The sequence below is a fragment of the Molossus molossus genome, unplaced genomic scaffold (genome assembly GCF_014108415.1).
Source record: "Molossus molossus isolate mMolMol1 unplaced genomic scaffold, mMolMol1.p scaffold_m16_p_20, whole genome shotgun sequence".
Classification (NCBI taxonomy): domain Eukaryota; kingdom Metazoa; phylum Chordata; class Mammalia; order Chiroptera; family Molossidae; genus Molossus; species Molossus molossus.
In genome coordinates this window covers 32655466-32682616 of record NW_023425356.1, presented here as the reverse complement: position 1 = coordinate 32682616, position 27151 = coordinate 32655466, and the positions used below count along the sequence as shown (strand labels likewise).

At 46.6% G+C, this 27151-nt stretch overlaps 2 protein-coding genes across 2 annotated transcripts; one reads left to right on the top strand and one right to left on the bottom strand.

The window, feature by feature from the left end:
- FCMR (Fc fragment of IgM receptor) lies at nt 1-25456 on the top strand. The gene is made up of 8 exons (XM_036272816.1): nt 1-174; nt 13651-13986; nt 14722-14850; nt 15777-15996; nt 17394-17524; nt 17767-17925; nt 18379-18437; nt 20522-25456. The coding sequence occupies exons 1-8, from the start codon at nt 138-140 to the stop codon at nt 20696-20698; spliced, it is 1248 nt and encodes a 415-aa protein (XP_036128709.1). The 5' UTR covers nt 1-137; the 3' UTR covers nt 20699-25456.
- Nucleotides 22550-26376, bottom strand: IL24 (interleukin 24). Its single transcript, XM_036273291.1, has 5 exons — nt 26206-26376; nt 25015-25077; nt 23994-24152; nt 23489-23563; nt 22550-22633 (listed from the first exon to the last, which is right to left on the bottom strand). Exons 1-5 carry the CDS (start codon nt 26374-26376, stop codon nt 22550-22552), a joined length of 552 nt encoding a protein of 183 aa, XP_036129184.1.
- Between the last annotated feature and the right edge of the window lie 775 nt (nt 26377-27151).

Below are 27151 nucleotides of genomic sequence, written 5' to 3'. Positions count from 1 at the left end.
TCATTTTCAAGCCTTCATCTTCACATGGGCCAGAAATCTCATTCAAACACCGGACTGTGGCAGGCTCCTGGGTGAGCAGTGGATCTCTGTTCCCCTCTCCTGGGGCTCTTGGATGGGACCTTGCTCTAGAAGGAGCCATGGACCTCTGGCTTTGGTTAATTTACTTCCTGCCAGGTAAGTGCTGTGGGGAAAGAGCTCATATGTCTTAGGAGGTTTGAATTGGCCACAGGTAGAGGAGTGGCTGGTGCCTCCGGCTCTGATATTTCTGGACAGATTTAGCTACAAACCAGTACCTAGGGTAGGACACAGATGGAGGCCACATGAGGCATTGGGGACCCTCCCCACTACCTGCTAGAGCATCTCTCTCCACTCCAGATACATCTCCTGCTGAGCTCACATATTGACCCACAAGGGCTGAAGGTGTCACCTCTCCCAGACATATAGCCTATAAGACCTTAAAGCAAGTGCCACCAAAGTTCTTTCTTCTTACCTCTACATTCTCTTTCTTTGGATTTCTTTCACTCTTGATTTTCAACTTTCAACTCTACATGAAGACTCCCTAATCCATTCAGTAGCCCTAGTCCATTTCCCGAGCCCCCTATCTCAGTTTACAACTGTCTCCTGGGCACCCCCACTTCAATATCCCACCCGGATCTGAAATGCAACATGCCTCACACCTTACTTCAAATTCCTCATTGGTCACCATCCAAACCAGCTGATTTCTCTAAACTACCTCTGATATTAACCACCAAACATCAGAATGGCTCTTTTCCAGCTCTTTCCATTTGTCACCATTCACTCTTTGATTCAATCAGTGGTCAATTTACCAGGATGAGAAGCAATGGCAGCCTCTAGTAGAGAGGTAACAGGGGGAATGGAAAAGAAAAGAACACATAGTCATCTCTTACCTGTCTTCCCCACTCCCTGCAATTTGACCTGCCTGTAGTTCCTGATTCGTTTTCCTAAAAGCTTGACTCCCATCCTAGGATTGTCCTTCCCACTGTCTCCTGAATTAAATACAAACCTCTCTTGTGCCCCTCTTTACTTCTGAGTTTATTATACTCCTCCACACTTCCCTGGCCTCCAGTTAAACAGGACTCCCCCTTGAGCATGTGCTAGAATTTCTGCCACTAGCCCTTGCTCATCTCACTCCTTCTACCAGGAGCATTCCTCTGCTCACCTGCACCTTCTGTGAGTCCTTCAAAGCTAGTCTCAATCATCACCTCCTTCCTAGATACTTTCCAGAATCTCCTCTTCAGAACCCCAGTAGCTGATTCCATTCTGCCTTGTCTTGTGGTTTGGGGTGTTGTCCCCCTCATTTTGTTGATGAAATGGTCATCTCCTTGAGGGTCAAAATGGATTTTTTTATCCATACTTGCTTTCTTTGTGATGGCCTGAATGTGGAAAAAAGTCAAACCTTTGTCAAATTGAAGATTGAAAACCCCTAAAAAGCCCAAGGGAATGGAGTTTCAGTGAAGGGTCAGACTCGGTGAACAGTAGTAGGACAGTAGGACTGAGCACAGTGTGAGTACAATTAAACTCAACCCTCAGAGGGAAGAGGGGTTGGGTGGGAGCGGAAGGTCTCTAGGAGTGAGGGGTACCTAAATTGTTCCACAGGCAGCTGTTCTAAACAATACCATTGTTCTATCTGGGCCAGAGGAGTCCAGGCTCTGGGCTGGTCCTTCCACATTTGTGCCCATCCCCACAGGGTAAGGAGTTCACAGGCCCAAGGGGATGTGCCCACTCCAAGCCCACACCCATACCCCCTCTTCTAGACCTTGAGTTCTCCATCCAAATGTCCTCAGGCCCACTTTCAATGACTGTGTGAGCTTCCACCCTAGGGTCTTCTACCCTGGGGTGAACCCTTGGCCTATTAAAGGGTGGTGCAGGTGGCTGTTTAGGAAGGAAATGGATGGAGCTTATGCCTGCAAGCTGGGGGAGCCATCATGTACACACCAGGACCCTTGTGTCAGCGGGAGCCACAGGTGAGAAAAGAAAGGAGGTAAGCCAGAGGCTGGGCAAAAAGCTTGGGGTCTTTCTTTCCCTTATAGCCAGGTTTGTTTTATTTATTTATTTATTTATTTATTTATTTATTTATTTATTTATTATTCCTCACCCGAGGATATTTTTCCATTTATCATTAGATAGAGTGGAAGAGAGGGAGCAAGAGACAGAGAGAAACATCAGTGTGATGAGCTATATCAACTGGTTGCCTCCCGCATGACCCGACCAGGGCCGGGGATGAACCACAACCGAGGTATGTGCCTTTGACCGGAATTGAACCCACGACTCATTGTTCCATGGGCCAATGCTCTAACCACTGAACAAAACCAGTCAGGGCCCCTTATAGCCATGTTTTAGAGTAACATCCAAGGAGTGTATGAATTTGTCAAGATAGGGGTATAGGACATACTTTATTTTACAGTTTATTGGCTTGATTTATAACTTTAGAATATTTAGACATATAATAGTTGGGACTTTATTTGTATTCATGCCCCAGGTCCTGCAAATGTTGGAGTGGTCCTGGTCCCCAGAAGTCAATGCATGAGGCCCAAGCTATAGGCCATACTGCCTGGAGCCTTAGGTGGCATTGCATAATAAACACCAGGCAGTATCATGTGGTGTAGACTTTCAAACCTTTTTTACATATAATAATAATAATAATAATAATAATAATAATGCTGCATACATAATACCTACATACATACACATTAGATGTTGTGATCCAGTGTGCACACACACCCCCCTATAATTTGCTCTTGATTTTTTCATATGTGAATGGATGGATTTTTCTGAGATAGGAAGAGCTTGTGAAGAAATGGGTTTTGCTTTGGCTGGTTTGGTTCAGCGGTTGGAGCACTGATACTCAAACCAGAGTTGTGGGTTCAATTCCAGTCAAGGGCATGTGCCTAGGTTGTGATTTGGTCCCCGGCCCTGGTCTCTCACCTCTCTCTCTCTCTCTCTCTCTCTCTCTCTCTCCCCCCCCCAAAGATAAATGGAAAAATATCCTCAAGTGAGGATTTAAAAAAAATTTTTTTTTCTTTATTGATTTTAGAGAAAGAGAAAGGGAAATGGAGAGAGAGATAGAAACGTCGATGAGAGAGGTACATCGATTGGCCGCCTTCTGCATGCCCCCCACTGTGGATTTGGCCCACAACCTGGGCATGTGCCCTGACCGGGAATTGAAACCGTAACGTCTTGGTGCATGAGTCGATGCTCAATCACTGAGCACCACTGGCCAGGTTCAACTGAGGTTTAAAAAAAAGGGATTTTGTTTTGTTCTTTGTCATTGTTTTGTTTTTAATTAAATTTATTGGGGTGACATTGGTTAATAGGATCATATATATTTCAAGTGTACATTTCTATGATACATGACCTGTATATTGCATTGTGTGCCCACCACCCAAAATCATATAATTTTCCATTACCATATATTTGGCCCCTTTTACCTGCTCACCACTCTCTCCAAACCCTTCCCTCTGGTAACCACCATACTGTTTGTTGTCTGTGTCTGTGAGTTTCAGTTTTGTATTCTACCTATGAGTGAAATCATATTATTCTTAGCTTTTTCTAACTGACTTATTTCGCTTAGCATAATATTTTCAAGGTCCATCCATGTTGTTGTAATGGGAGTATTTCATCTTTTCTTATGGCTGAGCAGTCTGTAGTATATATGTACCACATCTTCTTTATCCAATCCTCTCTCGAAGGATACTTTGGTTGTTTCCATGTCTTGGCCACCATAAATAATGCTGCAACGAACATGGGGTGCATATATCTTTGCAAATACATGTTTTCAAAATTTTTTGATAGATACCCAGAAAGAGGGGTTGCTGGGTCATATAGTAACTCTATTTTAATTTTCTGAGGAACTGCCTTTCTGTTTTCCATAGTGACTGTACCAGTTTACATTCCCACCAGCAGTGAATGAGTGTTCCTTTCTCTCCACAACTTCTCCAACACTTGTTATTACTTGTCTTGTTGATAATAGCTGTTCTACCAGATGTGAGGTAGTAGTTCATTGTAGTTTTGATTTGCATTTCCCTAATAGCTAGTGAAGTTAAACATCTTTTCATATATCTGTTGACCATTTGTATGTCTTCTTGGGAGAGGTGTCTGTTCAGGTCCTCTGCCCATTTTTTTAAAAGGAATTGTTTGTTTGGTGTTGAGTGGTATGAATTATTTATATATTTTGAATGTTAACCACTTGTTAGAGCTGTTGTCTGCAAATATCATCTCCCATTTAGTTGGTTGCCTTTTTGTTTTGTTGTCAGTTTCTTTTGCTATGCAAAAGCTTTTTAGTTTGATATAGTCCCATTCATTTATTTTTACCTTTACTTCCCACATGCTAAAGAATGAAACTAGATTATAGTTTATCCCTATGTACAAAAAATTAATTCAAAGTGGATCAAAGACCTAAGTATAAGATCTGAAACAATAAATTACACAGGAAACATAGGTACTGAACTTATGGACAGACCTAGGTCGTAAAGAACATTTTATGAATTTGACCCCAAAGACAAGGGAAGGAATGGGTTAATGAAGGTGAATCAAAAGTCCTTTTTTTGCCATTGTAAGTTTGAAACATATACTAGATATTCAAATGGAATCAAGTGGAGACATCAGGAAGGCAAGTCTAGAGCTCAGAGACAAGACTTGAGATGCGTGTTTGAGTGCAATCTGTAGAGTTAGCATTAAGCCATGGGCATAAATAAGTTAGTGTGGGGAGAGAATGAAGGACAACAGAGAAAGGAACAGACCAAAGCACAAGGCCCTGGGGTGGCCCAACATTGGCAGGTGGATAGAGAAAGAGAAGTAAGTTAGGAGATTAAAAGGGAACAGTCATTGGGAGTATGGTGTCAGGGAAGACATGAGAAGAAAGAGTTTCAAGGGCTCATTTTCATCCAATGCTGCCAAGAGGGTGAAGTGAGCATTAAACATGGCAATAAGAAAAACTTGGGTGGCCTTGATTAGAGAAGTGTCAGTGGCATGTTGGAGATAAAATTCTGACAGGTGTAGGTAGAAGAGGAATTGGGAGGCATGGAAGTGGATTCAGTGATTTTGATGACTCATTTGAGAAGGAGAACAGAGAAGGGTGGCAGCTGAAGGGGAGGCAAAAGTCAACCGAGGGGTTTTCAGTGTGGGCACTATGGAGCATGGGCATGAGCCATGGCAGTGCAGGAAGAGGAGAAAGCAATGAGGCAGGGAGAGGAAAGGATAATTGCAGAAGAGAAAGTGAGCAGGATGGACTCAGGATACTACTAGGAAAGGGAACACTCCATTCATTGCTAAGAAACAAAGGGCAGACAGCAGGTCTGGACACACATAGGTTAGTGTATACGTAAGTGAAATGTTGAGTTAGACCCCCTAGAAAATCATCGCTATATGAAATCCAGAATCTGTCTTCAGAGCATTGTCACCAGCCAAGGCCATGTGACACCTTACCTTATTTTGCATTATGAAATTTTTATTTTTTTCATGTTCCAAATGTTTGTTTGTTTATTATTTTTATCTTAATTGTTGAAAGTATTATAGATATTCCCGTTTTCTTCCCCCCATAGCTCCCCCTTCCCGGTTTCTGTCCCACCCCAGACCTTCACCACCCTATAGTCTATGCCGATGGGTACTACACATATGCATGTAAGTTCTTTGGTTAATCTCTCTTCATAAGCCCCCTCCCTCTGAGGTTGGTCAGTCTGTTCCATGTTCCCATGCCTCGTTTCTATTTTATTCATCTGTTTATTTTGTTTGTTAGATTTCACATGTAAGTGAGATCGTGATACTTGTCTTTATCTGATTGGCTTATTTCACTTAACATAATACTCTCCAGGTCCCTCCATGCTGTCTCAAAGGGTAATAGATCCTTCTTTTTTACAGCTGCATAGTATTCCATTGTATAAATGTGCCACAGCTTTTTTATCCACTGATTTGATGAACATTTGGGCTGTTTCAGATCTTAGCTATTGTAAATAACACTGCTATGAATATAGGGGTGCATATATTCTTTCTGACTGGTGTTTCAGGATTATTAGGATATATTCCTAGAAGTGATATCACTGGGTCAAACAGAAGATCAATTTTTAATTTTTTGAGGAAATTCCGTACTGTTTTCCACAGTAGCTGCACCAGTCTATAATCTTACCAGCAGCACACTAGGGTTTTCTTTTCTCTACATCCTCATCAGTACGTGTTGTTTGTTGATTTATTGATGGTAGCCATTCTGGCAGGTATGAGGTCGTACCTCATTGTCATTTTAATTTGCATTTCACTGATGATTAGTGACATTGAACATTTTTTTCATATGTCTCTTGGCCATTTGTATGTCCTGTTTGAAAAAGTGTCTATTCAGGTCCTCTGCCCATTTTTTAATTGGATTGTTTGTCTTTCTTTTGTTGAGTGGTGTGAGTACTTTATATATTTTGGAAATTAACCCCTTAGCAGATATATCATTGGCAAATATGTTCTCCCAGAGAGTAGGTTCCCTCTTCATTTTGATGCTGGTTTCTTTTGCTGTACAGAAACTTTTTAGTTTGATGTGGTCCCATTTTGCTGCCTATGTTTTCTTCTAGGATTGTTATGGTTTCATGACTTACATTTAAGTCTTTTTTTTTTTTTTATCCTCACCCGAGGACATTTTTCCATTTTTTGTTCAGATAGAGTGAAAGGGAAAGAGAGGAAGAGAGAGAGAAAATAAAAAACATCATCAACGTGAAAGGGACACATCAAGTGGCTGCCACCCACACGACCAACCAGGGCCGAGGACAAACCACAACCGAGGCACACGTCCCTAGAGGGAACCAAACCCAGGTCTCTCAGGACCACAGACCGACATTCTAATCACTGAGCAAAACCGGCCAGGGCTACATTTAAGTCTTTTATCCATTTTGAGTTTATTCTTGTGTATGGTGTAAGTCGGTGGTCTAGCTTCAAAGTTTTTGCAACACTTTATTGAAGAGACTATCTTTACTCCACTGTATGCTCTTGCCACCTTTGTCAAATATTAATTGAGCATAATGTCTTGGGTCAATTTCTGGGTTCTTTGTTCTGTTCCAGTGATCTATATGCTGGTTCTTGTGTCAGTACTAGGCTGTTTTGATTACAATGACTTTGTAGAATAACTTGATATCTGGTATTGTGATTCCTCCTACTTTGTTCTTCTTTCTCAAGATTGCTGAGGTTATTCGGGGTCTTTTTTGGTTCCATATAAATTTTTGAGGTATTTTTTCTAGATCTTTGAAATATATCATTGGTATTTTGATGAGGATTGCATTGAATCTATAGATTGCTTTGGGTAGTATGGACATTTTAATGATGTCAGTTCTTCCAATCCATGAACACAGTATATTCTTCCACGTGTTTATATCTTCCTCTACCTCTTTTATCAACATCCTGTAGTTTTGCGAATACAAGTCTTTTACTTCCTTGGTTAAATTTATTCCTAAGTATCTTAATTTTTTGTTGCAATGGTAAATACGATTGTTTTTACAGTTTCTCTTTCTGATACTTTATTATTGGTGTATAAAAATGCCATTGATCTCTGGGTGTTAATTTTGTATCCTGCTACATTGCTGGTTTCATTTATTAAATCTAGTAGTTTTCTGGTGGAATCTTTAGGTTGTTCTATGTACAATATCATGTCATCTACAAATAATGGCAATTTTACTTCCTCCTTTCCTATTTGGATGCCTTTTATTTCTTCTTGTCTGGTTGCTGTGGCTAAGACTTCCAGTATGATGTTGAATAAGAATGGTGAAAGCAGACATCCCTGTCTTGTTTCTGTTCTTAGAGAAAATGCTTTTAGTTTTTGCCCATTGAATACAATGTTGGCTGTAGTTTTGTCTTATATGGCCTTTATTATGCTGAGGTATGATCCGTCTATTTCCACCTTGCTGAGAGTTTTATTTAAAAAATGGGTGTTGGATTTAGTGAAATGCTTTTTCAGCATCTATTGATATGATCATGTGATTTTTATCTTTCAATTTGTTTATGTGATGTATCACATTGATTAATTTGCAAGAATTGTACCAGCCTTGCATCCCTGGAATAAACCCCACTTGTTCATGGTATATGACCTTTTGAATATATTGCTGGATTTGATTTGCTAATATTTTGTTGAGGGTTTTAGCATCTGTGTTCATCAGGGATACTGGCCTGTAATTCTCTTTCTTTATAGTGTCTTTATCTAGTTTTGGAATGAGGATAACGATGGCCTTGTAGAAAGAGCTTGGAAGTGTTCCTTCCTCTGGGATATTTTGGATAAGTTTGAGGAGGATAGGTGTTAGTTCCTCTTTGAATGTTTGTTAAAACTCCCTTGTGAAGTTGTCCAGACCAGGATTTTTTTTGCTGGGAGTTTTTTGTTTATTTTTTAATTACTGCTTCAGTTTCATCAGTTGTTATCAAACTATTCAGGTTTTCTGATTCTTCCTGATTCAGTTTTGGAAGATTATATTTTTCTAGGAATTTGTCCATTTCTTCTAGGTTGTTCAGCTTATTGGCATATAGTTGTTCATAGTATTTTCTTACAATCTTTTATATTTCTATGGTGTCAGTTGTTACTTCATCTCTTTCATTCCTAATTTTATTTATTTGGATACTCTCTCTTTGTTTCTTGGTAGCCTGGCTAACGGTTCATCAGTCTTGTTTATCTTTTCGAAGAACCTGTTCTTGGTTTCATTGATCTTTTGTATTGATTTTTGGACTCTATGTCATTTATTTCCACTCTGATTTTTATTATTTCCTTTCTTCTACTTACTCTGGGCTTTTCTTGTTCTCCTTCTAGTTCTTTAAGTTATAGGGTTGATAGTTTATTAGAAATTTTTCTTGTTTCTTGAGGTAGGCTTGTAGTACTATGAAGTTCCCTCTCAGGACTGCTTTCACTGTGTTCCATAAATTTGGGGTTGTTGTATGTTCATTTTTATTGGTTTCCAAAAGTTTTTTATTTCTTCCTTGATAGTTTGGTAACCTATCCATTGTTTAATAAATAACATGCTATTTATCCTCCATGTGTTTTTAGTGTTTTTATTGTTGTTGATTACTAGTTTCATGCCACTGTGATCCAAGAAGATGCTTGATATGATTTTAATCATCTTGAACTTGTAGAGACTTAGTTTGTGTCCTAACATGTGATCTATCTTTAAGAATGTCCCATGAGCACTTGAGAAGAATATATATTGTGCAGCTTTGCAGTGAAATGTTCTATAAATATCTGTTGAATCCATCTGATCTAGTGTGTCATTTTAGGGTCACTGTTTCCTTGTTGATTTTTTTTATCTAGAAGTTCTATCCAATGATGTCAGTGGAATGTTAAGGTCCCCTAGTATGATTGTGTTGCTGTTGATATCTCCCTTAAAGTTCTACAGAAGGTTTAAAATTATATTTGGGTGCTCCTATATTGGGTGCATATATGTTGACCAGGGTTAAACCCTCTTGTTGTATTGATCCCTTTAGTATTAGGCAGTGGCCTTCACTGTCTCTTGTTATGGCTTTTATTTTGAAGTCTATTTTGTCAGATAGGAGTATTGCTACCACAGCTATTTTTTCATTTACATTTGCATGGTACATTTTTTTTCCATCCCTTTACTTTCATCTTTTGTGAGTCTTTTGTTCTGAGGTCTGAGGTCTCTTGTAGACAGCCTATATATGATTCATATTTTCTTATATATTCAGCTATCTTATATCTTTTGATTGGAGCATTAAGCCATTTACATTTAAGGTTATTATTTTTTTCTTTTTTTATCCTCACCCGAGGATATTTTCCCATTTTTTGTTCGGATAGAGTGGGAGGGAGAGAGAGGAAGAGAAAGAGAGAGAAAAACATCGACGTGAAAGGGACACATCGAGTGGCTGCCACCTGCAGGACCAACCAGGGCCCGGGACAAACTGCAACTGAAGTACATGCTCTGCAGGGTGGGTCCCCAAGTTGTCCAGTGAGGGGGCTTCCTTATCCCAGAGGCTGCTTCAGGACTTGCACCTTGAGTGTACTTGTTCTGGGCTGCTTTCCCTTCCCCCACGGAACTAGGCTCTGTGGGCTATCAAGTCTGGTCAGTACGGTTTAAACAGATTTGCATTGTGGGTGGTGCCCATAGCTTGTAGACGGGGCAGGCAGGTGCTTCCTCTCCTTCCAGCGCTTCAGCTCTGGTCACCATCCAAAGCAGGGGGTGATAGAACTTACATTTATAAGAAAAGAAAAGAAAAGAAAAGAAAAAAGCCCTGCTTGACTCCCCCGTCTTTCTGCACCGCTGGCTCTCACTCCCCAAGCTCCCATCAGGCCAGAGCCCCGTGCACCACCAGGCGGAGCCGCCAGGGTGCAGATTTCTAGCCCAGAGCTGTTCCACAGGTGGGGGAAGGAAGCCTCCTCTACGCTTGAGGTGGGGAGGATCACCCCTCTTTCCCCAGGCACTCTGAATAGCCCCTGTCAAAGTCCTCTCAGAATCACTGCTTGGTGATCTGCTCAGATGCCTCCGCAGGCCCCGTGCCCTTCGACCGGGCCGGCAGACTTAGTGGTCCCTCCCGCAGACCCCAATAAGGGAGAGCTTCCCGGGCTGGTGTTTCCCAGGCTGGTGTTGTAACCAAGCATGCGCTTTTTGCCTGGGATAGTGCTGTCTGAGCCCCCTGCCCCTGTGGGCAGAATCACCTCTGATTCCTACGTGGGCTCCCCTTCCTTCTGTGGTGCTCTCGTTTGGGGATCCCTGCGTGGGGCTGAGTCCCCCCACTCCCGGTTGGTAGGAGCTGTCTGCCACACCTTACCTCTGGCTTCCCAGCCAGGATGCCCGGCTGCACAGGTTGGCTCGCCCACTCGGCATCTTCTGTCCCCTCTCTGCACTCCCCTGCCCGCCAATCGGTTACTTTTAGATGGTTTTTCAAGTCCAATGCTCTGCAGTTTAGGCACAAGTCCGGTCAGGTGTTGGGAGCAAGCGGACAAAACTTCCTTAGGCTGCAGCCATCTTTCTTCCTCCAGCCCAAACATCGATTTAGATCTAATTATATAATTAGTAACGTTTGAAATCATTTATATCCCTTTCTCCCCAACAGCACCACTGTAAATCCAGTCACCACATCATAGATTGATGTCACTTACTTAGTAGCTTTTCTAAAATACCATTAAACACCTTGGTTCCTTTATATGGCTTCTTTCACCTCTCTCTTTTTTCCCAGAATCATTTGGAAAGGTAGTTATAGCCCAGAATTACAAAACTTTAAGGGCACCTGACATGCTTATTTACCATGCAGATGCCTTGGCCCCAGCCTGTACCCATGTAATCACCATACCTAAGGGTAGATGAAGGTCATCTGCGTCCTGGCAAGTTCCCTCCACATGAATCTTAGCACACTGTGCATACATTCTAAACCAGGGGATTATTTCTATCTTTCTTCTGCTAGGGAAATCTGCTTTTCTAAGCCGTGGATGTCAGTTAGGGGCTGCTATGAACTGGAAGGAGAGCTGGGGTCTGGTCATTTTTATCTTGCCATCTAGTGCTTCCTTGAGATGCAGTTTTCTTGTGCTTACCTGGTCCAGCGTTTGTACAATGAGGATGTCTTAGTCAGCTGAGGACGCTGTAACAAAACACCACAGACTGCATGGTATAAACAGCAGATGTTCACTTCCCACAGTTCAGGAAACTAGATGTCCAAGATCAAGGTGCCAGTAGATGCCCTCTTCCTGGCTTGCAGATGGTCACCATCTCCCTGTGTGCTATGTGACCTCTTCTGTATGCATGGAAAGAATATGGCCACTAATCCCATTATGAGGTCTCCACCCTCATGACCTCATCTAATTCTGATCACCTCCTAAAGGCCTAACCTCCTAATACCATCACATTGAGGGTTAGAACATCACATTGGATTCTGGAGGGACACAAACATGGAGCTCATAACAGAGGATCTGGGCAAGCCAGGGGTGGGTGGAGTGAGGCACTGGAGGTGTCCACCTAGGTGATGACCCGTCCCTGCTCTGTCATGCACCTGACCGCTTTACAGCATCTTGCGCCTGGAAAAGCAGCATTCACGCCCATTTCCGGCTGAGTTGGTCCAAAAACAATGATGTGTTCATTCTCAAGTGCTGGAATTTACATGCAGGTGCGGGCCATCTGGACACACAGGGTGGTTCCCCCACCCCCTTTATTAGGTCTTTGTCCTTTGCACAGGTCACCCTTCCATTGCTACATTCCACTCACGAGACTACCACACATATCTCGATTCCCAGTGGATTTAAAGCAGTTTGGGGTTATTCATGTCAGGGTTTCTGTGTTAAATCTTATATAGCTGGCTGGTCCCTCTGCTTCTTCCTACCACGTTACCACAGCTACACTTCTCGATAGTAACAGGTCCTGGAAATGCTCCCGTCCAGCCCCTCTCTAGCCTCCTCTCCCTCATCTCACATCTCCATGGCTGTTCCTACTTCTTTGCACGTTTCCATGCTTCCCCCCTCCTTGAACGTCTTCCTCGGGTCTCTGATAATCTGCAAGCCCCAAGCCCCACTTCTTTTCCTGACTCTCCTCATTTTTCCAAACTCCCAGGAGCTATTCTTAACGTGTGGTCTGTGGATGAATTTTGGGAAGTTCGTAAACTTCTCTCCATCCTATGAACACGCTGCTGTGTTCTGTCTCATGTCCTGGCCCTTATGGAGGCTGTTATTGCTGGAAGCATCTCTCCTCCTCCATTAAAGTCCTCCAGCCCCGCTCCCCCCCACACATGTCACACTAGGAACCTTCTTGCCAGAAATATGCAGACACTTATTGGACCCTTACCTTCCTCTCCAGTTGTGTTAGATCTGCCTTCTTCAGCCAAAGCATAGCTTTTGATGTCAGGGATTCATGAACCACATCTTTTATCCCTTCCTGCTCCACACCCTCCCCAATGCACACACAGTATATACACTGATGCACACACACTCACATACACCCTTGCTTTCCCTCTATGTTCCCTACGTCAGTGAAGACCATCATCATCCCTCAGTTGCCCTCCATGCCCACTCCTTCAGGTCACAACTGAGATATCACTTCTTCCAGAAAACCTTCCTCAAACTACACCATCCCCCTGCAACAGCCTGGATCAGGTACCCCTGCCTGCTGCTTCCAAGGCTGTGTGTCTCCGAGCCTCTTCATGGGATCTGCGACACAGTGCTGTAGTGGCTGCTGTTTGTACTGAATGATTTAAAAATAGCACTGGGTGTGAATGGTTGTTCTGGCTGAATGGATCTGAGCAAAACAAAACTAGACAGAAAACCCTGTTGCAGCAAAACTGTACCCTGCTTCCCAACACCACACTGAAGTCACCCAAACGTTATGTGCTGTTTGCAGTTACCATGGAATATGCTGTCTTCTTAGAGCGGGGTAGTAGTTTTGACTGTATTCTTGGAGGGTTGGTGTCTTGGTCCTTTTGGGTATGGGTTTGGTGATGAGTTGAGGGTTATTTCAGGCTAGGGCTGGGGAGAAGCATCCTGAGACACAAGTTTGGGCACAAAGATGAACCCAGAGTTGAACTGAGGATGTAAACAGGAGAGGGAATGGAAAAGGCTGGGGATCAGGCTAGGGCTAGAGATCAGGACAGGACTGAGGCTGAGACTGGACTGGGCTTGGGCTGGAAAGAGGACTGGAGTTAGAGTGTGGCTGGGAATGAGGCTTCCTATACATTAACACCCTCTTCCTGCAGCCTCTGGAGCTCTGAGGATACTCCCAGAAGTCAAGCTGGAAGGGATGCTGGGCGGATCTATTACCATTGAGTGTCCACTTCCTGAAATACCTGTGAGGATATATCTGTGCCGGGAGATGCCCGAATCTCAAGCATGTATGACTGTGGTGTCCAGCAAGACCTTTGTCAAGAAGGAATACAAGGACCGAGTCACCATGAAGCTGTATCCAGACCATAATCTGTTCCTAGTGGAGGTGACAGATCTGACCAAGAGTGACAGTGGAGTGTATGCCTGTGGGACAGGCGTGAACACAGACCGGGGCAAGACCCAGAAAGTCATCCTGAATGTCTACAGTGGTAGGTGCCCGCCCTGATGGAGGCTCAGCCCATCAGAGAACATTTCCACTCGAGAAAGCTGGGACAGCCATTGAACTATAGAATCCCCCGGACCCTTATGCTATTGCCATATTAGCCAGTCCAATAAGTACTGAGATTTGTCGAGTTGAAACCTCACAGAGTTGATTAAATTCATGGGCCACAGGATTGTCTATCCAAACAAGATCGGTGCTTTCCTTGTGTTGTATCCATTTAACCCAGGACATGAGAGGGGTGGGGCCTTGAGCTTGAGGAGAGGCCCTGAGACTGGAGGAAACTGGAAGCAAAAAGACATCACTGTCCCATGAGAAATATCAGGGATAAATTCAAAGGAAAGATAGTCATTCCTCAAGCCACATCTTTAGGCCGAATTTCTTGTTTATGATCTGATCCTTTCCATTTTTCTGCTGAGTGCAACCTTTCTCCTTTTTCCCACCCACTTTGTCACACATACGCAGCACTAATTCAACAGCCTGGAAACCCAGTGGCCGCTGGTGGCTTTTCAGGGATGGTTGACTAGGTCAGGGTGAAAGGGTTTTTATTTCAGGGAAGCCCCCAGCCCTGTTCTTTTTCTCTCCTCTTGGTGGGCTCTGCCCTTCTCCCTGCACCGCCATCCCCCCTGGCTGAGTTCGCTTCAGCTCCTACCACTCACTGTCCCTTCCCCAGGCTTTCTTCTCCTCCCTGAGCCCACCAGTGTATTCCTCTTGCCTCCAGTAGAGTACGATCCATTCTGGGATGAGCCGATGCCTAAGGGTCCACCGTGGTTTCAGAAACTTCCACAGATGCGGCTGCCCCCTTGGTTCCGGAGCCCTGAACATACCCGTTCCTTGGAATTCACATCCAAAGGTCAGTTTCCCAAAGCTAGGGTAGGGGAGGTGGGGGAGGTGATATGGCACTGTGAAAATGGAGAGGGTTTGTTCATATAGTGATTGGCAGAGCAGAGCTGAGCCTCGGGTGTGTGTTTCCCTGCCTTAGGAGAGGGTACATTCCTGAGATCTACTTCTATGTCCTTTGAGCCCAGCCTTCAGCCTGGACACTCAGCTCTAGTTGCAGAATTTACATCACCACTAGGTGGCCCTACAAGTAGTGAAGTTTGTGCTCCATTCAGAAAATCTAGCTCTTTTATGAATGAGTGTGGAAATCAAAATTGGGCAGACGTTTCCCAGCTGGAGCTCATTATGATTCCTGCGGCCCACAGGGCTGTCTTCCACTTGCTGGCATACAGTGATTTTAACAACTCTATTTTGCAGGGAAAAAATAACACCGATTATACTACTGATACCTTTACATTTCTATAACATTTTCCTGTTTTAAATGCATTTTGACACGCCATGTTTCCATCATATCCTCACAGCTACCCTGTAAGGTAGATACACTAACTGAACACTGTGTCACTAGAGGACTTGCTGTGTGCCAAGAGGCGTAGGTCATCACGTAGCCCTGGTTGTGACTGACAGGTGTGGGGTCGCGGAGAACAGATAAGCACATGGCAGTGGACATTGAACTACAACGTTTTCTCCAGGCTCAGAGGGGGGCAAGCCTAGGAAGTCAGGGAAGCCTTCCTGGAGAAAACGGTGTTTGAAGCAAATATGGATAGAATTTATTAGGTGTAGATGGCATGCTGAGAAGGCATTTCAGGCCATTAGGAGTAAAGGGGCAAAGGTAGTCGTCATGAAAGGGAAGAGTGTGTTCAGGAAAGAGATGGTGACTGAATCCTGCTGGAGACTAGAGTGTATGTGTGGAAGGTCACTTTTTCCTTCTACCTCCTGCAGTAACCACACCAGCTCCAAGGACAGAGGCCCCAACAACACACCAGTCCTCCCCCACCACCACAATCACCCGTCGCCCTCGAGTTTCCAGATCGTCTTCAGTGGCAGCTGCCAAGCCCACCACCCTCCTGCTGTCCACCACAGGCTCAACGACCTCAGCACCGGAGAGGCTCAGGCCCCAGACAGCCAGCTACAACCATCACACCAGGCATTACAGGCAGAGGTAAGAGGCCTCCGCCATCCAGGATGGGCTAGAAATCAGGCAAAATAGTCTAGAGTTAGGAGATTCACTGAAATCTTCCTGAATTGTCTACCAATCAAGACCCTTCTTGGCTTTGTCTCTAGAAGGCCACTGTGAAACAAAATACCTATGAGTATAGCACATTAACTCATTAGTGCCCTTAACATGAATACACTTGTCAATGCCCCAGCAGGTGATCTTTTAGAAGCCAGACCCCAAAATTTCAGTCACTCAGCATTCATTCAGATCTGTTGTGATGGGAACAAACTAAATTAGAATAAAATTAACTACTAAACCATTAAGTATTATAATTACTTTCACATGTTTCCTTTTACTTTTTCAATGTAGCTTTTAGGAAATTTTAAATCACATATGTGACTCACGTGTTTCTATTGGACAGCACTGGTCTAAAGGCTGGATGCTCCAGGAAATTGCTGCAATAGGCCATTAGAGGGCAGCATTACATCAACCGCCGAAGAAATGCGATATATTTTTACCTAAGCAAAGATAAACATGTTAGTGAGGAAGGGGACGGTCAACATCATTTGGGTTTTATAGATAAGGAAACTGAGCCATGAGAGCTAAGTGGTTTCAAACGGAACCAGGATTACTGATTATTAGTTCAGAAAATCACAACAGCCTAATAGTGAAGAATTCAAACCAATTCAATCAACATTTTCTCACTATGTGTCTTTCATTGTGCTATGTCCTAAAGATGTAGAAAAATGAAGACATGCAATATATAGGTCTTATCTTACTGATGAAAATCTGACTGTGGCAAGGGTGGTAAATGCTATAAACACAAGAATTGAGGACGGGGAGAAAATAATTGAACCTGGTTTACCATGATTAGGGAAGAGGACTTATGCACTGGACCTCCGTGGAAAGGGAGATTTCGATATGTGGAGAAAATTGAGGGAAGGCCTTCCAGGCAGAGGGAGCACCATGACAAAAACATCCTCTTTTCCACAGTTAAAAGAAGCTAATTCATTTAATATTTGCAATAATCTTGTGAGGAAACTGAGGTGCAGAAAGCTAGAAGAGGGTCTGGTTGTTGTTTTTCTTGACTGATGCTTAGACCAGGTGCATTAAGTTCTTTTTATCCATTATTTGGTTCATCCTTAGACCGTTCTGTGAAATAGGTTTTACTAGACCCATTTACAGGGAAATGGGGCTCAGAGAAGTTAGGAGACTGGTTCAAGATCACACAGCCAGTCAAAAGCTGAGCCTAAATTTGAACCCAGGTTTCCTGACTCCAGAAACAAGGCTCTTCATTGGGAGGGGAGAAAATTTGGGTAACAAAGGGACAAACAGCCATCTCCAAAACGCTGCCACTCAAGAGTACTTCCTTAAACCTCCCTCCCCCCTTCCCTCCTCAGAGCCTTCAACCATGGCCCCGCGTCCCGAATGGAAGACCAGGGGTTTCACATCCTGATCCCCACCATGCTGGGCCTCCTCCTGCTGACACTTCTGGGGCTGCTGGTGAAAAGGGCCATTCTAAGGAAGAAATGTGAGTGGTTGGGGCTTGGTTGGGGAGAACTGGGGGGCTCAAGGGGGCCCAGAGCATCCAGATTCCGGTGGATCCCCGGGGAAACTCGGGAGCTTTCGATGAGCGGCCCGCGGCATGGGGAACGAGGGCTGGGTGAATAGTCTGGAGATGGGGACGACGAGCAGAGTGGCCTGCGCCCGTGGGTCTTCAGTGGGGGTAAGACAGTGAGCTGTCCTCTTTCCCTGTGGCTCTTGGCGGAGAAGCTCTCTCCAGGCGGGTCCGCCGACTGGCCGTGAGGATGAGCGCCCTGGAGGCCTCGCAGCGGTCTCTGTCGCAGAGGCCTCGGGTGTCACCGCGGCCACGCTCCCAAAACAACGTCTACAGTGCCTGTCCTCGACGCGACCGGGGGGCGCACGCTGCGGGTGAGCAGGAGTGATGGCTGAGCCGGGGGCGAGCGGGGGGAGGTACAGGTGAAGGGGGGTTGCGGGTGAGAGGGGATGGGGGGGCCTACGGGGAGTGGGGGCGGGGAGTGGAGGGGGCGAGGCCCGTCCGTCAGTGGACGAGCCGGAGCTGCCGAGCCGCGTGGGGGCGGAGGGAGCGCCCTGTGCCGGGGGGAGGGGGTTACAGGGAGCGGGCGGTGCGTGCGGGGCAGTGGGGGGTGGGGTGGGGTGGGGAGTGGAGGGGGCGAGGCCCGTCGGTCAGTGGGCGAGCCGGAGCTGCCGAGCCGCGTGGGGGCGCAGGGGGCGCCCTGTCCCGGCGCCTGGAGGAAAATCGGGGGCCGCAGGGCCGGCTCTCCCACGCCAGGGCTTCGTGCGGACTGGGGTTGGGGCCAGACCCTCGGGCACGCACTCATCCCGGCCTCCCTGTTCCCCCAGGTGCGGGAGAGGCCCCAGTGCAGGGGGCCGGACCCTCTGCGCCACCCGCCCCGCCGCAGGTAAGCTGCGTCCCGGCCCTGATCCGCCCGGCGGCCCGACTGGGCGTGGACCGAGGCAGGTCCTCTGGCCGCGTAGCCCCGGGCGCCGGCTTTCCCAGAAGTTCTGGGCGCAGTCCGGAAACCAGTCGGGTGTTTCCCGGTCAGTGGTGTCAGTGGAAGGACCACCCAGCAACCGGGTAGCCTTAGTTACGTAGCTTTTAGCCGAGCATGCGTGTTTAGTCCACACTGATACATGTAGTCCTACAACACATGAAGGGCTTTCATGTAGCAGAGATTCGATTTCTAGGAGGCCTTGGGGGGGTAGAGGGGGAGGCTACACACTTTCACCTTAACATGAAGGAGAACTTTCTAGTAAACTCTCTTAGATGAGAAGAGTTAGTTTACCATCGCTGGAGGTAGTTAATCTTGGCCTAGAAGAGGATGACCTGGCAGAGGTCAGAATGTACAGAGGATTCAACACCTGGGGTGAGGAGCGTTCCTCTTGAAATCTAGGAATGGTCATAGGAACTCATGTGTCTATCCATGGCCATTGGCAGATGGGTAAAAAGCCTTTAAACTATCCACTCCTCTTTGTTTTCCCAAATCAAGAAAAAAAAAATGTTATTCTCTAAAGTAGCCCACAGTAGCTAAAACACTATTCCCTAGGGAACAGGAAAAACTAAGTGGTCAATGTCCCATTTGTAATTAGCGTGTAGACTAAGCTAATGCAACAGGCCCTAAAACAGAGAGCTCGTAAAATGGAAGTAAGGGCAGTAAGAAGTGGCAGGTCATCTAGGAACTAAAATATCTCCTGTCTTTTTGCTTCACCCTCCTCTGGAATCTTTCCTGGTCCATGGTCAATGCTCAACAGCCACATTCCAGCCCAGAGAGGCAGAAAAAGAAAGATGCTTCTTTAAGATGTAACCCTGAAGTTTCACACATCACTTCCTCTGGCATTCCATTGGCTGAGGAATGCAGTCCCTGTCTGGGCGATCATGTGCCTTGCTACAAAGAGAATAGTGATGCCCAGCAGCAAGTGACAGCTCTGCCACACTCGCCTCCAGCTGTCACTCACCCCTGCTAGAGAGGGTGCACGGTAGCTTAGGCAGGTCCAGCAGTGCCTATACTCTACCCACTCTACCCTCGCACACGCCCTTTTCTCTTGCACTGCCTGTGACCACGCACACCCTCACCTGGGCCTGTAGCTTGCTCAAATTTTACCCTCCTCCCTGCTTGAAACGTTCATTCCTACTATTAGGGACAAAAATCTCTTGATGGAACAAGTTCACAACAAGGTGCACATGATTAGTGGCTGAATATTTCAGCCTTCACAGGGAATAGTTTAATGTTTTAAGCCAAATAAATTAATCTCAAATGGTGAACTGTAACAGGCAATGGGAGATAAGTACAAAAAGTAGCAGGTCCTTTCAATGAGCACTTACTGAGTGCCTGCTGTGTTCAGGGGGTGGACTTCTAGTTCTCAGCACTTGTGTTTAAACATGTGACTCATCACCACCGCAGCCTTCTTGGGTGGATGTTACAATAATTGTGCCGTGTTGGGGTTATGGCTCAGCCCTGTCCCCCCAGAACTGATCGATCCTGAAGCCAGATGATTCCAAAGTTTCTGTGTGGGGAAAAGAAACACCACTGTACCCACATGCCCTGCTGCCTTTCTCCCTTCACCACCTGCCCCTTCCTGGAATGCACCGTCACACCACGTCATCCGAGCCTTCGCAGAGGTGCAGGGGGTGACTCACCTGCTTCTGAGTAACTCCCTAAGGAGATGTACATTCATTCCACAAGTCACCTCATCTCATCCCAGAGGGGAAACTTCTCTGGCAGCTGGTGCTTAGCCACGTAACTTTCGTCTGAGCCCCATTTAAGGCATTTCTTGCCCACATGAGAGCTATGTGTTTTCCAGTCATCTCAGGTGAGATGCCACCCTGAAAATCCCCGGGGCTGAGACACCTGATGGAGCTCAGCCACCTCTGTGTCTGGAAGAGCAACTGTACACATGCCCGCCGTTGCCCACTGTGGGAATCTGCCTGGAGAAATACTAGAATCACCTTCCCCAGATCTAGTGATGCTTCTTTGGTTGTTCCCAGGTGTCTGAAGCTCCCTGGCCCCATGTGCCATCTCTGAAGACCAGCTGTGAATATATGAGCTTCTACCACCAGCCTGCTGCCAAGATGGAGGACTCTGATTCTGATGACTATGTCAATATTTCCTGCCTGCCTCATCCCTCCAGCTGTCCCCCTGGGCCCAAACCTTGGTGCCAATGAGTCTTGTTTGTCTGCAGGTTTCCAACACCTGCTCCATCTATTTTCAGAGCCCTCATTACCTCCCACACCCCACCTTGAGTCTCATCCCTGTCTGATTGCCCAGAGTATAGCTCAGGCCCGACACCTCTTCTTGCACACCTTTGCAAAGTCCTGTGGCTTTCAGGTGGCTTCTGGCATGCAGAGCATTTGTCCCCATACCACCTGCTTCCTTTTCAAGCCATGTAACAGGCTGTGGGATTTGCAGACTATCTTTGATCACAGGGTTTTTGCTGTCTTGGCTCCAGACCATGTGGCATTGGGCTGGAGCATAGGCATAGCTGTTGCTTCTGGAATCCTTCCCAGGCCTGTCTTCCTACCAATAGATGGCCACTGGACTGCACTGTGAGGACATGCCGCAGCCCTGTGAGCTAGGAAGAGGCCAGGTATGCACTGCCCTTGGCAACATCTTTGCCCTGATCTTAATTAAGGGTGGCACTTACTTGTGCCCTGAGATAAGGGCAATTTCTTTTGATGTGATGAAGGATTCTAAATTTCCACAACCATAGATATCTCCCTATATCCCTAAATCCTCTTTAAGTCTCCTTTCCTTGATGCTCATAAGGACCCTAGAAATGCCCCTTTTTTAGAAATAGTTTTTGATGCCTCTGTCTTTCTTCCATGCCCCAACACTGGTATTTGTGCACTTATCTAACGTTGCTCTATCTTAGCCATCCAAACCATTATATCTCTCTGCTTGCAGAAATGCACCTTATCTCTTTGCCAGTTCCAAGTAATTATAGCAAGGGGAGTGGGGGAATCATGGCCTGGGATCCCTGGAGAGCCAGGTGCTCAGCAATAGCACTTATGTCATGGGGGAAGAGTCTCTTCCATAAACTCTTCCACTTAAGTTTTCTGAGCAAGGGTATAGGCAGACACTGTATCTTTAAACTGAAGTCAACGACAAAGTTCAACTAGAGCCTGAGACTAGAGAATGCCCAGTCTTGCTGTTAGGAATAAGGTCTTTCCCAAACACACAACTCAGCCTCACTGGGCACTCATCTGGAAATAGTAAGGCAAGACTGCCAAGCTTGAGTCCCCTGCCTTTTATTAGCAGGGAATGTCATCACAGATTGGAGAGTCCATCCAGGTACAATGTCACCATCAGCAATGTCTGCTTGACTCTGGCACCTGCTCAAGTGGCAGATCGGGGAAGAATGAGTAGGATAAGGAAGGAGGTCATCCAAGGGGAATGGATGGTGGGAACGGACTGGGGAGTGTGGGCAAGAAATGAAATGCTTAGTGAGCCTGCTTTGTGTTGGGCACGGAACACATTCTCTCTTTTCTCATTTACATTTTAAACTGCCCTTCACCCCCACCCCATCCTGGAGTTGTCATGACAATGCGATTTCCATGCCCAAATGTTCAACTTTATATCCCACCATCCCTCATCGTTCCCCAACAATTCAAAGACATTTGAAAAAAATCCAGCTTATTAGTCATTTACTGTTCACTGCCCCATATGGTTCCAAGGATCATGGAGGATAAAAGAGAAGCCAGGGGCATTGACTCCGGTGTCTTCACAGAACTTAGTCTCACAAATAAATATAACATCGGTTAAAACACTGACAGGAATTAAATAGAGTTGTAATAAATATAGGCACCTGCTTCATAGATTATTCACAGCATCTGAGGGAAACTTTCCTGACTTAGTTGTTGGGGCCACTTGTAGAATGAAGTCTTTGGGGACAAGCCTAGACCAAGAATGGGACCCATGGTCAGGGGTGTGAAGCACCCAGAGAACATCACAGGAAATGACATTGTGTCACTCTTGAAATGACATGGAGAACGAGGAAGGTATTCTGGTCCAGGCCTTCAGAGCTGGTAGAATCTCTGCATCCAGGTCAGGAGAAAGTCCACTTCTCCAAAGGCTTTGATCTGAGCTGCTTCTTTGTCCAGCTGAAGGGAAAGAAGAGTTGAGGGTCTGCCATGTTAGCCGCCAGCACAAGTTTCCTTCCGCCCCACCCCTGGCCTGACTCCACGTCGTGGGCAGCGTCCCCTTTGGAATGGCCTCTGATGAACTCTCCCACCGATCACTCGTCCCCTGTCTATGTGTGTTGCCTGCTTCAGGATTGAGGACAGTGGGACAATGCGTAGCAGGGGGTCAGAAGCAAGCAAAAAGCATCTGGAGCCCCTGATAACAAGAACCATAGAATCTGGTCCGCCTCCTGAGTCCACTGTGCAGATGGTGATACTGAGGCCCAGGTGGTCGCTTCCCTTTGTGTGTTACTGCTTTTTGTTTATTTTTAGGCTGATGTATCTGTTCCTTTAAAAAGTGATCAAAATCATATATGTTTGGGGGGATGGAGTAGCTGGGATGAAATTTGGATTTTCTTCGTTGTATTAATTTGGGAGATGTAATATATTTTCCCGTGGTTTTTTTTTTTTCCCTCAGCAACTAGACCATTTGAGCATTATGGAAAATACTGTGTATAGGGATGTGTATGGAGGGGTTACGGGGTGGTCTCCCTTCTTTCTCCCTCACTTCTGACTCCAATTGTCCAGCTCAAGTACCCATTAGCTTTCTCACAAGTAAAATTCTCAGTAGTGAAATCATCTTATAGAGAAATATAATGGCATTTTAATTTGAAAACTGGCAGGAACATATAGTATGTAATTTGTGGTACTTATGCAAAATACATGCTAATCCCTGTGGGGAAGCCTGGAGGTCACCTGCATTGCATTTTGCACCAGGTCTCCGAGGCATCTTACTGTGAGAGTTCAAGCAAGCCCTGAGCTCCTGGCCTGGATTACCTTTTTAAATGCTCTCTGGAACAGCAGAAACCTCCTGCGTGCACTCTCACGGATGGAAAACATCTCATTTTCCTGCTGGGTAACAGAAAAAAAGTTGTGCCAAGTGTTGGGCAGGAGCCGAGGCAAGCCCCCTCCCGCTCCTTCCTAGTGACGCCAGAGGGGTCCCAAGGCCTAAGAGGACAGCGCTGAGTCCACATCCTCAAGGAGCCCCAACATGTGGCAGGGCACCTCTAATTCCCACAGCCGACTTGCCAGGTGGGGGTGATCATCTCATTTTATAGGTAAGAAAACTGAGGGCCAGAGAGGTTGGGCACCTTGCAAAAGGCCAACCAGCTGGTTAGAAGCAGGGCTAGACTTGAACCCAGAACTGCTGGTGCACTAAGCCTGTGCTCTTTTCACTTGACTCCCTGTCATGGAATAAAAGCCAGGACCAGATAAGGGGAGGGGAGTCCTCTCAAAGCGCACCGTTTTCCATCGGCCCTGGTCCCAACTTTGTTCTACTCACGCTGGGTTGTAGTTTTGACAGGATGACAATAAAATTGTTGGCCAGAGTAGAGAATGACTTCAGGATCCTGAGCTCAGTTGCCTTCTTATGGTAGTTTTTGAAGACGGTATTCAAGTAGAAGTTCAGCAGAGCACGGACGAGGTAACAGCTTTCAGCGTCCTGAGGAGGGACTGGGTCACAGTGGAGCCAAGGCCCCTGCCCACCCGGCCCTGGATAAACCACCCATGTGTCTCCAAGGCAAGATGGGCACAAAAGAAGCAGGGATCTTCTAGGAGATGTTGCTAAACGTTCGATCCGAAGGAGCCCTCGGGAGCGTGAAGGGAGGCGCCTTTGGTTTCCTGGAGGAACCACAGACCCAGAGAGAAGGACTTGCCCAGGGCCGCACAGCTAGTCAGTGGCAGACAAGGCCTCATTCCCAGGACTCCTGACTCCCCACCTGCTTGATACTCTTTCTTCCGCACCCCATGACTTCCTTAATAGCCATGTGAGGTGATAGACTCTGAAAAGCACTCGAAACTTGGTGGTTGTGAGTTGGCGGGGAAGGGACTGGAAGGAGAAGAAATGAGGAGAAAGAAACAGCACCCTTGAAACAGGGATTGCACTTCCGTCCCCTCAAGTGCCAGAGTACAGCGCAGCGCCTGCAGGGATCAGGGTGGTATCTGTGTGCTCACTGACCGGCTCGGTAGGCAGCGAGAAGACAGAAATGGGTGAGATCAAAGGATGGAAACAGAAGAGGCCCAAGCAGATGCAAAGAGAAAGGTTGATAGTAACTCTGAGTAAACGGAGACATGTTTATGAGCCTGAACCTCCACCCTCGCCCCATGCCACCACACACATGCCCACCTAACCCAGGTCCTGGGTGAGGACCCCATGCATTAACTTCCCTGGCTCACTGCCCGGCCCTGTCCTGTGTAGGCCCAGCTGGGACAGGAGTGAGGTCATCTGTCAGCCTTCCCAGACAACCCCTCACCCTCACCCACAGCAGACCAGCCATCGTCCTCCCCCGAGGAGGTCTGATTACCGAGACGTTCTGCAGGACCTCCCTCCGCAGCAGCCGGACATTCATGATGTTATCCTGAGCTTGCTTTGGGAACAGAAAGAAAAGATGTCTTCAGGTTGGGAGACGGCATAGAAACCAACCGTGCAAGTACATGCTAAATCGCTCTGGTCTGTGAGATCTCAGAGGCCAGAGGGGTACCCAGGAAGGTCTGGGCTGAGCTGGCCCTGAAGGTGGAGATCCAGGTTTCAGCCACAGAAAATGACTGAACTTGGCCCCCAGGGGCAGATGCAATCCCAGGAGTTCTCAGAGCCTTGATCAGAGACCTGTTTGATTCCTTCGGCCATTTGAGACAGGAAGAAATAACCATATTTGGTTTAAGAACCACTACTGGCAGGATTTTCCCTCCTTTTTCCATGAGGGTGGGAGGTGGGGCTTTTCTCACCCTGGAGCTTTCCCTGCAGCCCAGACACTCATTCATTTTAGTTCTTGGTTTAGCAAGAGCCATTGAGAGGAAGGAGCTTTCAAGCTCCTGTGTCTCACATCCTCATTGTGCAAATAAGGAAACTGATGGGGGGTGGGGGTTGTGTGGGCTGGTTTCACGGTCAGGATCACATACAGGTGTCCTGTCCCCAGTGCAGCACTCTCCCCTGGCCAGGCTGCCCCATGAGCTCCCCCTTTCTGCCTTGCCTCTGGACTGTCCCTTTAAGGAGTTGAGTGCATTTGTGAGGGCATATTCAGCACTTACAGGCCCAGGAGAAACCCAGTCACATGACACAAGCTGCCCATCCCACCTCAGCATGAGCCATCCTTTCTACCTTTAGGCAAAGTGTAAGCAGGTGGTGTAAAAAAAAAAAAAACTAGCCAGATCCTGGCTCAACAGTAGGTGAAAATTCCAGTAGGTGGGACTCAAAGGACTTCCCATGACTTCTCATTGGTGGATTCCCATGTCCCCTGGGATGCAGATGAAGCCCGGATGAATAGGCTCCAGTCTTCATTCCTCTTGGGCTGTGTTTATTTTCCTATAGACTGACCATGTCTTTCTGAGCCTCAGTTTCCTCATGTGCAAGAGGAAATGTGGGGTTACGATGTCTCGAACTTCACAATGCTATTCCATAGGAAAATGATTAGCAAGCTACCAAAGACTCCATGCTCATAAAATAGTATCCCCCCACAGTCACACCCACAACTGGTCCAGATGGACACTTTACTCACCACAATGTCCTTCATGGCCCAGAAGGCCTGCCACAGTTCCTGTAGAACGACCCCCTCCACTCGGCAGGGCCCAAATTGGAATCCTTGGCCTTGGACCCCCGGACCCTGGCTCCAGATAAGCAGGATGAGACTCAGGCAGGGGAGAGCAGCCTTCTGCATTGGAGGGCCCATCCGCAGCGAAGGAAAGACCCAGAGGATCCTGCTGGAAGAAAGGGAGACAGTCCACTGAGGCAGGTGCTCCGGCCCAGGAGTGGTATACCCAGGGTATACGCAGAAACAATGCTCCTTGGCTGCCTCAGCCAGCCTTGGGACCCACAGAGAGGAAACCTGAGACTAGGGTGGGTTCTCAGAGTTAGAATATTGCACACATGGGGTGTACTGAGGTAGGGTGAGGGTCTTTCTGCCCCTCATCTCATGCGGGTCTCGCTATTTCACTATCTATCGCCCACCCCATGGTGCCCATCCACATCACACACACTCGGCATCTCCTTTCTTACTCCATACAGTTCTTTCTAGCCAACAACCTGCTAGTCAGAAGTTGACCAAGAAGAGTGAAGAAATGGGGGGTTGGGGGAGTCTGGCATTATAATGTGGCAAAGAACATGTATAGGGAGCCCAAATTCAGGTTTGTAGAACTTAACTAAGTGTTTGTTCTTCTGAGTTCTGCCCTTAAGGTACCAGGCACACCTGGGCAGGACTCTGTCTCATCCCGGGCCATGTCTGACTTCTCGTCACAAGGGATCTGAGGAATTCGTCCTGGCACACTCTCACTCTGTTACTGCAACTGACGGCTCACTTTCGACCCTAAGAATTGGCTTTTCAGGTAACTGAACAAGAGGGAGGAGTCACTTTTCTGGATGAATCACCTTAAAAACTTCCACTAGAGTGCCAGCTGGGAATGACTGTGTGGAGAGGCCCCGAGCCAGAGAAGGGTGACCCATGATCT